This window comes from Oncorhynchus clarkii, unplaced genomic scaffold (genome assembly GCF_045791955.1).
Source record: "Oncorhynchus clarkii lewisi isolate Uvic-CL-2024 unplaced genomic scaffold, UVic_Ocla_1.0 unplaced_contig_4532_pilon_pilon, whole genome shotgun sequence".
NCBI lineage: Eukaryota > Metazoa > Chordata > Actinopteri > Salmoniformes > Salmonidae > Oncorhynchus > Oncorhynchus clarkii.
This window is the reverse complement of record NW_027259909.1, coordinates 4,520-19,773: the sequence shown is the minus strand read 5'-3', so window position 1 is coordinate 19,773 and position 15,254 is coordinate 4,520. Positions and strand designations below refer to the sequence as shown.

The window sequence follows — 15,254 nt, the reverse complement described above, 5'->3', positions numbered from 1 at the left end:
GCTCGCCATTAACTTAAATAATGATCTTGTTGTGAGTTTCCTGTAATAATGAATGACAACTGTATACAGACATGTTGATAGACATAGTATGAACCAGCCTTTAGTCTTGAAATCTCTGGTTGTTTAGTACACGACTGTATTCACTGTTTAGCGCTTGGCCTCACATGTGAATCCTTAAAGAGATGGGTGAGGCTGATGCTTAAGAGGGTGTGAAAGACGTTGAATGGGTGCAGACAGAAGAGCTCTCCAGTAGGTGTAACAAAACATTCCACGACCATTTTCTCAAAACTGGGGTTACAAGTTTATCAACTTTCAAAGCAGAATTACTTTCCCATTGTTTCTCAACTTGTGTGTATGATATCCAATTTTCTAGCTCCAAGTCTGCTTTTATCTAAAGTAAAAAACACAATTTCACATTTTGCTACATAAGACCGAATCGAGCTGGTCGGTCACATATTTAATTTAGAGTTTGTTGTCATACATGTGAATTCCAGTGTTCTGATTGTAACACTTGGGAAAATGGTCACTAGACTAGAGGCTGTATGTTATGGATTAAACTCGTAACTGCTGATATGGTTGACGGCAGACTGGAGGTACAAGGACAGAAGATACACTGATTACTATTGTATGAAACACTGTGATTCTGTAGCAGCTGACAAAGTCACTGCCTTTTGACATCCCACAAGCCTCTTGGGCTGGTATTTACAGATGTTGCATCCTGATTAGGATACAAAGGTGTTTCCAGCGAAGGCCAGTTAGACATGTTCTCTGCTTCTGTGCTGGAGGTCTTTCTCTGTTTAGTAAAAGAAATAGATTTTTGATTGAATATCTGCAACTGCTCTTCTCTTTTCTTCACTTGGAACTTTCTATTACATCACCCCTCCCTCCTTTCAGGCGAGCCTGGATCTCAGTGAGAGAGGAAGGAAATCCTGTCTGTATCCCCAGGCTGTGGCGCTCACACGCAGAGGGACGATGAGAATAAGCTGGGTTCGAGGGCTGGCTTCTTTGCTGGCCTTGGGCACTGGAATACTCTACATCACATCCATTAAGCGGGAGGTTCATTCTCATGGGGAAAGACTGCAGAAGGCCCATCAGAATGACTCGGTCAGGGGTCAGGACATGCTCAAGAGGCTGGAGAAGATGGAGGCTCACATCGAGAAGCTGGGTGGGTATCAATCTCCTAAATCTAACAGTGCTGTGAAAAAGTATTGCCCCCCTTTCAGATATTTTCTATTTTGCATTTTTTGATACTGAATATTATCAGATCTTCAACCAAAACCTAATATTAGATAAAGGGAACCTGAGTTTACAAATCATTTTAAAAAATGGACACTTGTTTTATTTAATTAATTAAGTTAAATTGCATAACTTAAAGTTCTAAAACCAAGAAATCAAATTATAATATACGTCTTCCATCTCGTTTGAATTGAATAACATAAATAAAATGCTCAACTATTACTCTTCACTCTTAGTCTCTATCCAACAATGACACCAAGATTCTCAACACACATACTACAGGCTGCCACTGTTAAACACTTTAATTGAGAACCAATTTGAGTCTAGCATGAGCCGACATCTAGAGTTGATCCCCCAAAAAGTTATTTCACAGGTCACATGGATGATTGTGAAAGGGAAAATGTATCTTTGAAAGTAAAGATACATTTTTTTATAAAAATGTGTTTTTTGGCAGAAATGCCTCCTGGAATGTGAACATTCATGTGTGTTAATAACAGACTTGTATTCCATTCGTAAGACATTTAAATTACGAGACTAGCTGGTTTAACCATGGAAAAATACAGAAACTTTCCTGCTAGCCATTATTGGCTGAGATAATGAATGAGCTGGACATTCTGGGAGGTGAATTTGGATTGGTCTGCCATGTAGCATGCTTCTGTCTATAACATAAACTGCTCAGTATGTGTTGATAGTCCTTTCTACCGCGCTGTTTTTGAAAGATACAACGTTAGCCATAGAGAACTACAAAAGTTTTGCTGCTTTTCTCAACAACATTGATGCCCTGAATTTAGCAGGTGCTATCGACAGATCACTTGGAAAAAGTGATGGGCTATTTTCTGCACATGCCACAGTCAATATGAAATGAAATGACTTGCCACAATGCTGGCCAAATAAAATGTAGCTACAATCAAACTGGAGTTAAATGGTTCCAGTCTGCCGTGAAGCGTTCATCCATGTATATGAGTAAAAGTCATGCTACATTTTCAGATATTCTAATTTTCAAATTTTGTCAAAGTTGTTTTCATTGCAAGTTAAAGCATACAGCTAGCTAGCGAATGTTAGCTTGCTGGATCGCTAGCTAACATTACGTGTGTGATCTGTGTTGAAATATTATTCAAATCAGAAATCCATTTGCATTGCTAGTTATAGCCTAATATTAGCTATCTAACATTGAACCTAGTTATTAGCTTTAGCTACCTACAGGTTCATACTACAAGTACAACAATGTTTGTATAGGTAGTAACAAGAGTTGGGATTATCCGGTTCATTGTTTAGCTAACTTCTTTGGGGTAGGGGGCAGTATTGGGTAGCTTGGATGAAAAACGTGCCCAAATTAAGCTGCCTGCTACGCAGCCGTAAAAGCTAGACTATGCATATAATTAGTACATTTGGATAGAAAACACTCTGAAGTTTCTAAAACTGTTTGAATGATGTCTGTGAGTATAACAGAACTCATATGGCAGGGGAAAACCTGAGAGAAAATCCAACCAGAAAGTGGGAAATCTGAGGTTTGTTGTTTTTCAACTCAGCCCCCATTGAAGATACAGGGTGAAATAAGTTATGTTTCACTTCCCAAGGCTTCCACTAGATGTCAACAGTATTTAGAACATGTTTTGAGGATTCTAATCTAAAGGAGGGGCTCATAAGGGCTCTTTGAGTGAGTGGTCTGGCAGAGTGCCACAGCCTCGGTCTGGCGCGCTCATGTGAAAGGTAGCTAGCTACGTTCCACTTCATTTGTACAGACAAAGGATTTGTCCGGTTGGAACATTAATTAAGTTTTATGTTAAAAACATCCTAAAGATTGATTCCATACTTAGTTTGACATGTAGGGTTAGGGTTTTTGAACTTTTCGTCCGATGTTCGGCGCGACCTGAATGTGCTTTTGGATTTGTTTACCAAACGCCCTAACAAAATAAGATATTTGGACATAACTGATGGACACTATCGAAGAAATTAAACATTTATGGTAGAACTGGGATTCCTGGGAGTGCATTATGATGAAGATCATCAAAGGTAAGTGAATATTTCAAATGCTATTTCTGAGTAATGTTGACAACCCAATATGGCGGCGGGTATCTTTTTGGCTGCTTTGTTGTCTAAAGGCTGTACTCAGATTATTGCATGGTTTGCTTTCTCCGTAAAGTTTTTTTGAAATCTGACACAGCGGTTGCAAACCAGTTAAGCATTAGGGGGCGCTATTAACATTTTTGGATGAAAAACGTTCCCGTTTTAAACAAGATATTTTGTCACGAAAAGATGCTCAACTATGCATATAATTGACAGCTTTGGATAGAAAACACTCTGACGTTTCCAAAACTGCAAAGATATTGTCTGTGAGTGCAACAGAACTGATGTTACAGGCGAAACTCCAACCAGATAAAAATCCAACCAGGAAGTGCCGCATTTTTTGAAACCACCTCATGCCAATGATTCCTTATATGGCTGTGAATGAGCTACGAATGAGCTTACGTTTTCCACGTATTCCCCAAGGTGTCTACAGCATTGCGACGTCTTTTTACGCATTTCCATTGAAGAATAGCCGTAAGGGGCCATATATAGCAAGTGGTCACATGGTGTCTCCCGCAGAAAATCTTGCGTAAAATACTGAGGTAGCCATTTTTCCAATCGCTTCTTATGAGAAACCAATTGCCTCGACGGATATATTATCGAATATATATGTTAAAAACACCTTGAGGATGGATCCTAAACAACGTTTGCCGTGTTTCTGTCGATATTATGGAGAAAATTTTGAAAAATGTTTGGCGTTGTAGTGGTAGCATTTTCCGGTCGATTTCTTAGCCAAGCATGATGAACAAACGGGAGCTATTTCGCCTACAAAAATCATATTTTTGGAAAAAAGGAACATTTGCTATCTAACTGGGAGTCTCCTGAGTGAAAGCATCAGAAGTTATTCAAAGGTAAATTATTTATTTGTTTGCTTTTCTTATTTTCGTGAAAACGTTGCCTGCTGCCAGCAGAGCCTAGCATAGCATTATGCCATGATAAACTTACACAAATGCTTGTCTAGCGTTGGCTGTAACGCATATTTTGAAAATCTGTGATGACAGTGTTGTTAACAAAAGGCTAAGCTTGTGTTTGAATATATTTAATTCATTTCATTTGCGATTTTCATGAATAGGAACATTTTCTAGGGGTATTTATGTCCGCTGCGTTATGCTAATTCATTTGAGGCTATGATTACGATCCCGGATCCGGGATTGCTCGTCGCAAGAGGTTAAGGAGAAGTTTATCTAAAGTTCCATGGATAATAGTCGTATCTTTATCAATGTTAATTATGAGTATTTCTGTAAATTGATGTGGCTCTCTGCAATATCACCGCATGTTTCACAACTACAGTTGTGATGGATCGGTCGGGCTCGGTGTCGACTATAAAGGGTCCAGGCCAATTGGCAAAAGAGGTATTGTAGCCCAAGAGTTAGCTGGTATACATTCGTCAGCTAGCCGAAGATGGGCCTAGCTCAAGGCTAGCTCAAGGCTATCTGGTTTTTGCTTCAGGACAGCCACCAGTTAGCCAGCAATAGCCACTCGGTTGCAGCTGTGATGGTCCAGTGTAATGGTCCAGAGCTTGCGGCAGGAATCCAGTGACGTGGTAGAGAAAAGCAGTCTGATATGCTTCGATATGCTCTGGGTTGATATCGCGCTGTGCAGACTGGCAGGTATTGACCGAGCTAAAGCTGGCTGGTGTCCGAGCTAAAGGTGAAGACCGCTACCAGTGGCTAACAATGACTACTAGCTTGTGGCTAGTTAGGTGGCTAGCTGCTGATGGAGGTTCCAGTTAAAAAGTATACAAATAGCAGATCAGTACCACATTGGGGGAGGCGGGTTGCAGGAAAGTATATTTAGTTCTTAGATGGAATGTGAGATTAAAATATATACGAGAAAAAAAACTAGAAAGACTTTATACATGGGACAAGACAAACACACGTTCGACTGCTACGCCATCTAGGATTTAAAAAGATGTCTAAACATTTTTACATGTCTAAACAAAAGACTCCACTTCGCCATATGATTGCATGACCCATCAAGATATCCAGGTGATTACGGCCATCTATTGTATTTCATGAACATGTGTACTGTACATGTCTAGACAATAGTGACCCATCCACTTAGCTAGATGTTGCTGGGGAGTGGCTATAGCATTTCCTTCACATGACCCATCAATTTAGTGTGTAAGAGTAATCTAAAAATTACCAAAATGTATAACATATTTTTATCTAGACACCTTGACCTGCACCATGAACAACATGACCTGCACCAAAATTAGATTAGGATATAGGCCAAGGACTAGATGAAGTGTATTTTTAGAGTTTTTCACTGTTGTAGGCTACTACTTTTAGTATTTAAATCTTTGGTTGTTTACTAAACTACTTACTCCGTTTAGCATGTCTTCACATTAGAATCCTTAAAGAGACGGGTGAGGCTAAGGCTTAAGAGGGTGTGAATATTACTGAATAGATGTTGGCAAAGAAGAGTTGTCTAGTAGATGTACAAGGGCCATTTTCTTGAAAGTTGATCAACTTTCAATGCAGAATTACTTTCGCACTGTTCCTCAACTGCAGTGTATGAAATACCATTTTCTAGCTCCGAGTCTCTACTTTTATCTCATGTAAAAAACACACTAAAATATTTTACAACATAAAACTGAATTGAGGCTGTCGGTCACATTTGTTCCCAATTAAATAAACAAATAAAGGATTAGATAAAAACCAATCAAATATGTCCAAAAATCATTTTAGAATGTTCTTTAATCCTGCATACTGTTGTTTGATGTACAAAATGTGTTACATTTAGATCTAACAACTTCTGTGTGCCAAACAGCTACTTCAAGGTAATCCTCCAAGGCAGAACAAACCTTATTAATCAACTTTTTAAAAATCAAATGCAAACAGTAGTTATGTAAATTAGGTCATAATCTGTGTGTATCAAAAGGAGTGACTTTACACAGCAACAACCAATTAATGACAGTTTGATGAGCAGCTGTCTTGTGTCCACAGTGAAGTCAGTCAACAACGGGATCAGTCTGAAAGAGGGGCAGGCTGTGAAGGCTACCGAGGTCAAGAAGGAGAGGAAGGTGGTGAAGAAGTTGTACCCCAACTCAGCTCTGTTTACAACCTGGGGTGATGAGCTCTCAGAGGAGGAGCAGAAAGAGGCAGAAGGGTTGTTTCAGATGTATGGATACAATGCCTTCCTGAGTGACAGACTACCCCTGAACAGGGAAATCCCTGATACTCGCAATCCTAAGTAAATCCTTTTCCTCATCTCTCTGCCACCTCTGCACAAAAAATGAAGGATAACTCAAGACTTCTGAATTATAATCAGTCTGTTCCATTGCGCTCATCCGAGGTCAATTCCATCTCCAGCCCTTTTAATGCAATTTGACAAATGACACTGAAATGGATTAACTTTAAGAGTGAAACAGCAGCTTTGGTGAAGTGACTGAATGATATGAGGTGGACCAAATGTTTTTGTTGTGTCTGTCAGGTGTGCTAATCACCAGTACCCCCATGACCTGCCCACCATCAGCGTGGTGTTGATCTACTTGGACGAGGCCCTGTCAATCATCAAGAGAGCTGTCCGCAGCATCATAGACAAGACCCCCCAACACCTACTCAAGAACATCATACTGGTGGATGACCACAGCTCCAATGGTTCACCTAATTTGTCTATGCTCTCTAGAAACATTTGAAAGTATATTTGAACTCAAGTGTGGCTTTCAACTTTTGTTGTGTACCAATGATTTGCAAGTGTCTGCTTTCGCAGAGGACCTAAAGGAGAAGTTGGATGCCTACATCAGCTTCATCGATGAAGAGCGTCCGGGCCTGTTGAAGAGAGTAAGACACCTCGAGCAGCTCGGTCTCACACAGGCCCGCCTCTCAGGGTGGAGGGAAGCTGAAGGAGACGTGGTGGCCATCTTGGATGCCCACATAGAAGTCCACGTGGAATGGTAGTCTGAATGGTTTATATTATAAAGACACTCAGTGATATTTTTTTGTCTCCTTTAACGCAATGTTTTCACTCTGTGTTTCTGTGAACAGGGCGGAGCCTCTGTTAGCGCGGATAAAGGAGGACCGCACGTTGGTGTTGACACCGGTGTTTGACAAAGTCCATTTCGATGACTTGACAGTCACACGTTATTGGCCGAGTGCAACCGCCTTTGACTGGGCCCTGTGGTGTATGTACGAGTCCTTCAGACCTGATTGGTATGCCTTACAAGACGAGACACAGCCAGGAAAGTGAGTTGTTTGTGATTTCATCATTGGATGATAGTCCTGTTTCACAAGTCTGTTTGAAAAAGGCGAAAAGGAAAGCACAGCTTTGGGAGGAAATGATCATTATGTGTTGTGTATGTTTGTCAGGAGCCCCTCCATTATGGGCATACTAGTGGTTGATCGCCTGTTCTTTGGGGAAATTGGTGCTCTGGATGGTGGTATGAAGATCTATGGAGGTGAAAATGTTGAACTGGGCATCCGGGTAAGCCCCTCTGCTACAGTTTATGAATGAATGTTGGAAATCAAAGCAGACGTGTGTTTGCAGAATTGCTTTCTGTTCTTGAGTCGTTCAGTTTGAACAAGCCAATCTACGTCCAAAATCCAGACACTTCAGTCAATATCTATAAACTCGTACTTGTCTCTTGGTGTTTCTAGGTGTGGCTGTGTGGTGGAAGTGTCGAGGTCATACCTTGTTCTAAAATAGCCCACATCGAAAGGGCCCATAAACCCTATCTCCCAGACCTGAGCATTACAATGAAGAGGAATGCTCTGAGAGTGGCTGAGGTCTGGATGGATGAATACAAACATAATGTCAACATCGCCTGGAACCTCCCACTGAAGGTACTGTACACAACAAACCATTAAAAAAGTAGGTTTTGTTCAGCTGCTCCTATGGAATAACAATCATCACTGTTATGCATGCTTTGTGCTTGAAAATAAGTAGACTAGACAGTCAATATTATAAAATATTCGATTACTCAATGCCATAATAAAGATCATAGGATCTATGTAAAATGATGGTGGTAAGCCATCATCAAGGATTGCTCACACAGCCTGTGATTCTGTATTAGGAATCTTCCTCTTTCTCACCACAGGATCATGGCATAGACATTGGGGATGTTTCAGAGAGGAAGAAGTTGAGAAAGAGTCTGAACTGCAAACCCTTCCAGTGGTATCTGGACAATGTGTATCCAATGTTAGACCCCCTGGGTGACTTGCTTGGTTATGGAGCTGTGAGTGATGCTAAAATGTTACTGTTGTTTTGGAATTATTTCCTCACCAAGTGTGTTTGGTGCATATAACTATTTTTTCAATTGGATGCAGGGTCATAATTCCAACTCATTATCAGGATAGGAATTTGCACTTTTATAATTGTTTAATCTTGGTCCATAAAATCAACAGCTGGTCAATGACCTGAAGACGGATCTCTGTATAGATCAAGGCCCAGTTCCGGGGAACACACCTATTTTATATGGATGTCATTATTTTAGTCCACAGGTTTGTATAATTATTTCTTAGTATTTTAGAATGTAGCCAATTGTATAATATGGTCCATCCCATAGCAGAACCGGGATTCAACCCATACCACAATGCAAAGTATTGTCAATACCACAGATACAGAAAAGTCTAAATATCTATCCTCTCTGTCCAGAACTGTTATTATCGAGCCAGCGGGGAGATCTACATTGGAGGCATCAAGTCTCACAAGTACAACAGTAATCGCTGTCTGATGGACATTGGCACTCAAACCCCAGGACTGTATGATTGCAAGGAGGCCAAGCAGAAGGGATTCCACATGCTCTGGGAATTTCAACAGGTAAGCACTCCAACATGAAATAGGGAAATTGATGCTTATAAACTGTTGGAAACATGGGAGATGTCTTTGACTTTAGAGTGATGTTGTACAGTGTAATGTTTGCTGTGTTTTACAGGGAAAATCCATCCAGAACAGACAGACAAAGAGATGTCTGGAGATTGCCCAAGGGGAGGACACTTTCTACCAGCTCATCATTCAGGAGTGCAGTGGGCAACACTGGAAAATACGTAATATGATAAAAGACTTCTGATACACTGAGATAGTTAGGCCTACTGTACCAGAGACAATACAGCAGGACTATAGGAGTTATGCCGCAATGCTGACCTCTGACGTCACCTACTAAGGAAATTACCTTTTTAACGGCATTATCAGCAGTTAAATGCAACAACAAAACATTATTTACACTAAGTTTTTGAACACTATCATTTTTGTACAATCATGATAGCTGTACTTACAGTTTATGGTTGACGCAGCCTGTTGGCCATTAGCCAATCTGAGTTTCTCAACAAGTTGAAAGCACGTGAATGCATTCCACTGATATTTATGACTTCACAACTGGTAATTACCACCTTCCCACTTCTTCATGAACATAGCATTATCATGACGCTTTGAAAAGCCAATCAGTGGTCAGCAGTGAGATGACTGTGTGATCTTAGTGAGGTGTTGGTTGGACATAGCTTCATGGGGACAGATTTACAGTTTTTTCACAGAATGTGGAATGCTGTTGAGCTGTGTTGTCCTTGGGCCTGAATGTAATTGCAAATAAATAATAAATATGATTCCTGTATTTACGCTCATTTGTGGTTTATTGATTCACTGTAGATTTTCAACAAAGAGGGTCATAGAATATTTTTCTGCATTGACATCATATAGAGCTGAGTTGACATCAGTGTAGTTTTGAAGAAGACCCGTCCGTGACTGCTCAGGGATTTCTCTATGAGTTCTCTCTCTCTTACAGCTTCGGTGGCAGGGAGTTATACAGCGCATTCGGAAAGTATTCAGACCGCTTTACTTTTCTCACATTGTTAAGTTACAGCCTTATTCTAAAAAGTCCTGGCTCTGGCTGGGCCACTCAAAGACATTCAGAGACTTGTCCTGGAGGGGAAGCCGTGACAAGCTGTCAGCATTGGCATGCGCTTCAGGCCTTCCTTTACCTGATGTCATAGCTGTGAGCACTCAGCTTGCTGCCAGAGTGCGGAAAAAAAGGTCAGGGGACGATGTTCTGTCAGCAAGGTGAACCTCCATCCGAACAGGTAGGTGTGGAATTTTTGTTCCTGAAGATAATACCCAACGTTTCTTTCTCAATCTGCGGGTATTTCAGGTCTTGAAATGCAGGCAATGGGCTTATCTTCTCCTGCAGGTGTGGAGTGACACGACGGCCCAAACTTCATATGGGGAAGTGTCACAGGCCAGTTGAATTGGATGGGTTGAAGTAAATCAACACCTTATCAATCAACACTGCCTTTGCTTTCTTGAAAGTAGCGTCACACTCCTTTGTCCACGACCAGAGTTTGTTCTCTCTCATTAACTCATGCAAAGGCTTCAGCTGCTTCGCCAGCTTTTTGATGAACCTCCGTAGTAGTTCAGGAGGCCCAGGAAAGACCGCAGATGGCTTACATTCTCGGGAGCAGGTCCCTCTGCAATGACTGTCACTTTCGATGGAGCTGTGTTGAGAACGTCAGCATCAATCACATGGCCTAAGGACTCCACTGCATGCTTGCAAAAGTTGCACTTCTATTTTGCGAACACGTAAGCCTTACTCTTCGAGTCGATTAAGAGGTTTTTACATTTGAGTAATTTAACCGACGCTTCTATCCAGAGCGACATAGCGATTGCTCATGCACGCAGTAGCAAGAGACTGCCACACAGCTCCCCAGGACTGCTGTGCAGAAATATCAGCCCACAGTGAGAAGCACGAGATTGAACTTCACTCTATTAGTCGCCAACCGGTCGATCGCGACCGATCGACAAGGTATTCCCAGTATATCGGCAGACATTTCTGTAAAAAAAAAACTGAATAATGATCTTCTTTTTTTTTTTCCGTCTCGGGCTGTTGGCGGTACATGCACCCGTTTCGGCCGCCCTGTGCGCCAGGTAGGCGAACGGTAGCCATTTTGAACCATTTCATGTGTCTGAAGGAACAAACTCTGCATTCACGGCGGGCCTAGAGAACAAATCACGTGCCCTCTGCGTACAGTAACAGTCTGCAGTAACATAGCAGCCATAAAAGAAACATAGCAGCCATAAAAGAAACATAGCAGCCATAAAAGAAACATAGCAGCCATAAAAGAAACATAGCAGCCATAAAAGAAACATAGCAGCCATAAAAGAAACATAGCAGCCATAAAAGAAAGCCACACAAAGTTGATACTGTGAGATTTCAAAACGTTTAAAACTATGACTACAGAGAGACTGTCAATGAATACAGCAAAGAGCTGCTGTTTTAATGAGTGAGTTCATGTTCAAGTTCTTACTCAACACTGTCGACACTGTATTCAACACTTTTATAAGACAGAAAACGATAAAAGCACATAGATGTAGCTATGCTACGGGTAAATAAATTAAACAAGCTCCAGTAATCTTTTTGAGTGTGACCTGTATTACTTTATTGTATTATAATATATTAAATGGACAGGAATTACACACCTTGTTCAAACCATGATAAGGTGCAGCACATGCGGCCTACAAAGTATAGGCTAGCTAATTTGATTAAAATGTTTCATTATATTTCCCCTAATGTTATTAGCCTACCTCCTCTTTCTCTCTCTAGCGTTGCTCCATTCCTTCCTCTCTTTCAACAGTTAAATGAAATAAGTTGTGTTGTCCTTATCTTCCTCATTAAAATGATATGCTTGAATAATATTGGACTAGAACGAGATAAAGGAGGCTTTCACTTCTCTTCATGAGGATTGAATGGTTATGTGTCTGAATAAATCATTGTTATAGCCGAAATGCCATTGCGTGTTCGTTCTTCTTTCAAACATTCACCAAACAAGAGCTTGCATCCCTCTTGAAATAGTCTAAAAAATGCACCATTTTTTTTTCTTCCAGCAAGGAGTTCTAGTCTAGCTTTTCCTGCATGGGACTTCAAGAGCTATGGTGCCTATTTTACAGAGAGGCCAGCGGAGCACAGGTGAGTGCTTATTGCGCAAGAGACAGAGGCTATAAGTTAGAAGCTTATTACTCATAACCCATCATTCATTAGCTAAATATATGGCTAATGCTGCATTGAATGTATTACCTGAAATAGGTACGCTAGGACATCTATATATAAGCCTGTACAGTGCATTCGGGAAGTATTCAGACCCATTGACTTTTTACACATTTTGTTATGTTACAGCCTTATTCTAAAATGTATTAAATTACTTTTTTTTCTCAAATCAATCTACACATAATACACCATAACGACAAAGTGAAAAAAGGATTTTTAGACATTTTTGCAAGGAGTCACACCTTTTGATACAAAGAGAGCATTAACTTATTTAGATAGCTTCAGTCACTGTAATGTTTTGATAATTTTTTTGTTTTTTGGGTAGATCAGCTATAATATTGCAGATAGATTGTAGCTTCCATCAATGTAATTGTCTGCATGATTTCCAATCCTCCATATATATATTTTTGTAAATATATACTGTATATTAGTAGGCCTGATTACCAACAATGACGAGACAGCCTACAGGGAGAAGGTGAGGACCCTCTCACGCTCACTCTTTAGTACTGCAACATATTGGACAATGGATTCACCCTCCTCTTGGTTCCGTTTGTGAAACCTGAATCTCTCTAGGATTAGAAGTGGCTTGGGGCAAAAATGTCCTTCCAAGGTTTTCACAATGTCCACAAATGACTGGTCACCTGCTTTCTCAGGCTGGACCAGGCTACTTAGCAGGTTAAACGTTTTAGCTCCCATCACACTAAGGAATGTTGGCACTTTCGTCTTTAATGCCATTAGTTGTCACAAGAAAATCAAAAACGCTTCATGTAAGCATTTTTTCCACTGTTTCCTCAAAATGACCAAGTGCTCCAATTAGTATTGGAGTCAGGTGAGTTAGCTGTGGCTGGGGCAAAACTGTGACACCAATCAGGCCCTCGAGGAACTGCCCACCCCTGAGTTAGAGGCATTTTAGCACCCTTCCATCTTGGTTTTCGCGTTCGCTAGTAAAATAATTTGACTAGTTTACTTTCTCTTCCTGTTTTCACTCTTTATTTACAGTTTTGTCCTTTAGGTTCTTCTACTTGACAGAGTTTGATTAAGCTGCCGCGGGTTGAACCAAGAGTTAGAACTAAAGGCAAAGTTGGAGCAATAGAATTGGAGAACAGGGAAAGATCAGATGAACATGCAGCCAAAGAACGAGAATATGCAGCCAGACTACAACAAGAAGAACGTACGCATGCCATTCAGTTAAAAGAGATGGAGCTGGGAGCGCGACAAAGAGAGATAGATCTGGAAGCACTCCGAATCCAGTCAGGCCAACAGAGTTTGATCTTGGTCAGAACAGCCAGCTTGTACCGCATTTCAACGAAAACATCAACACAGGAGAGGCATTTGAATGTAAAATAAATGTTTTTTTTTAATCAAAATGCATTTTTGGCAGAAATGCCTTCTGGAACATGTGAACTTTCATGTGCCTTAATAACAGACTTGTATTACATCTGTAAATACAAATAAAATCATTAAATTACGAGCCTAGTTGGTTCAGCCACGGAAAAAAAGCAGGAACCTTCTCGCTGGCCAGGATTGGCTGAGATAATGGTTATGTCAAGAGATGAGTTCGAATTGGTCTGCCATGTAGCACTCTTCTTCTGTCTAGAATGAGCTGCTCAGTATTTGTAGGTAATCCTTTCTAACGTGCATTTTTTTTTAAAGATAGAGCTCCACTTTCTGTAGGACCGGGTTTTGAAATCAGTGGAATGCCCGGTGGAAGCCGAGTATGATAGCTAAGGAGATGGAGAAACCTCAGGCATTTGATTGCAAATGCAGGGGGAATCGAGAAGAGAACAGATGGCTGTTGTATAAATCACCTGTCACCAGCTGTCTCCGGATTATATCTTAAAACTAAGGGCGGTCATGGCATCCATGACAGAAAGGGAGAAGTGTTCCATGTAAGAGAGTCGAGCTAACTACATTTTCAGATATTATACGTTTAAAATTTTGCCATGAAATCATTTTCATTGCAAGTTAAAGCGTACTGTGAACTAGCTAGCTAATGTAGGCTGGTTAGCTCACTAGCTAACATTACTTGTATGATTAGTGTAGTAATATTATTCGTTTCTCCTAGCCATTTGCATTGCTAGTTATAGCCTAATGTTAGCTAGCGAGCTAACATTGAACCTAGTTGGTTAACGTTTAAATACCTGTAGAGTCATGCAGGGTGTAACATGAGTTGGGATCATCGTTCATTGCTTAGCTAACTAGCTAGCTACATGGCTAAACAAAATACTCCACTATCCAAGTAACCATTTCACTGTACCGTTTACACCTTCTGTATCCTGTGCATGTGACAAATGAACGTTGATTTTATTTGGTATAGTGTGGGTGTTTATCAGATATGGTAATGCGAAGAACAACATGACCTGCACCAAAGTCAAATTAGGATATAACATTAGGCCAACAAGATAGTGCCTAGATTCTAAAATCCTCTTGCATAGGTATTTCCAAACTGGGATACATGCAATGCCGTCGGGGGTACGCCAAATAAAAATGTGATTCACATTTTTGTTTATAAATGTACTTTTATTTACAGTTTTCTTCACATTTTTACAGTTCATTTATATTCTCAAATGCGGCTATACATTTGGGTGAGGTTGTTGTCTCGCCTGAGTAGCCTCGTTTCACTGCCAAAAATAAAATGTAACCATTTTGTGTTCAGTGAAATAACAATACAATGTCAAATTTAGGTAGCCTAGTCAAATAATTAACATCCAATCACATTAACCGTTACTCTCTCGCGAGAATTCCACTAACAGTCCATATGTAGCCAAACGTAGCTGCTGCTCATGTTGGTATCTGATGGCACAAAAGCCATGACAAGGAGACACAGTGGAGTGGTAATGCCTGACAGCTTGAAAGACATTTTTGACACGAGAGTGAAAATGGTTAACTTTGTTAAAGAAAGGCCCCTGAACTCTCATGTATTTTCTGCACTATACAATGATATGGGAAGCGACCATGTAACACTTTTACAACATACATA

The 15,254-nt window shown here is 40.5% G+C and overlaps 1 protein-coding gene across 1 annotated transcript; it reads left to right on the top strand.

Moving 5' to 3' along the window:
• The first annotated feature begins 791 nt into the window (after positions 1-791).
• Positions 792-9,711, top strand: LOC139400993 (probable polypeptide N-acetylgalactosaminyltransferase 8). The gene is made up of 11 exons (XM_071145517.1): positions 792-1,165; positions 6,252-6,498; positions 6,739-6,905; positions 7,018-7,201; positions 7,293-7,490; positions 7,614-7,728; positions 7,902-8,087; positions 8,342-8,479; positions 8,649-8,744; positions 8,899-9,063; positions 9,179-9,711. The coding sequence occupies exons 1-11, from the start codon at positions 973-975 to the stop codon at positions 9,311-9,313; spliced, it is 1,824 nt and encodes a 607-aa protein (XP_071001618.1). The 5' UTR covers positions 792-972; the 3' UTR covers positions 9,314-9,711.
• Positions 9,712-15,254: the final 5,543 nt, after the last annotated feature.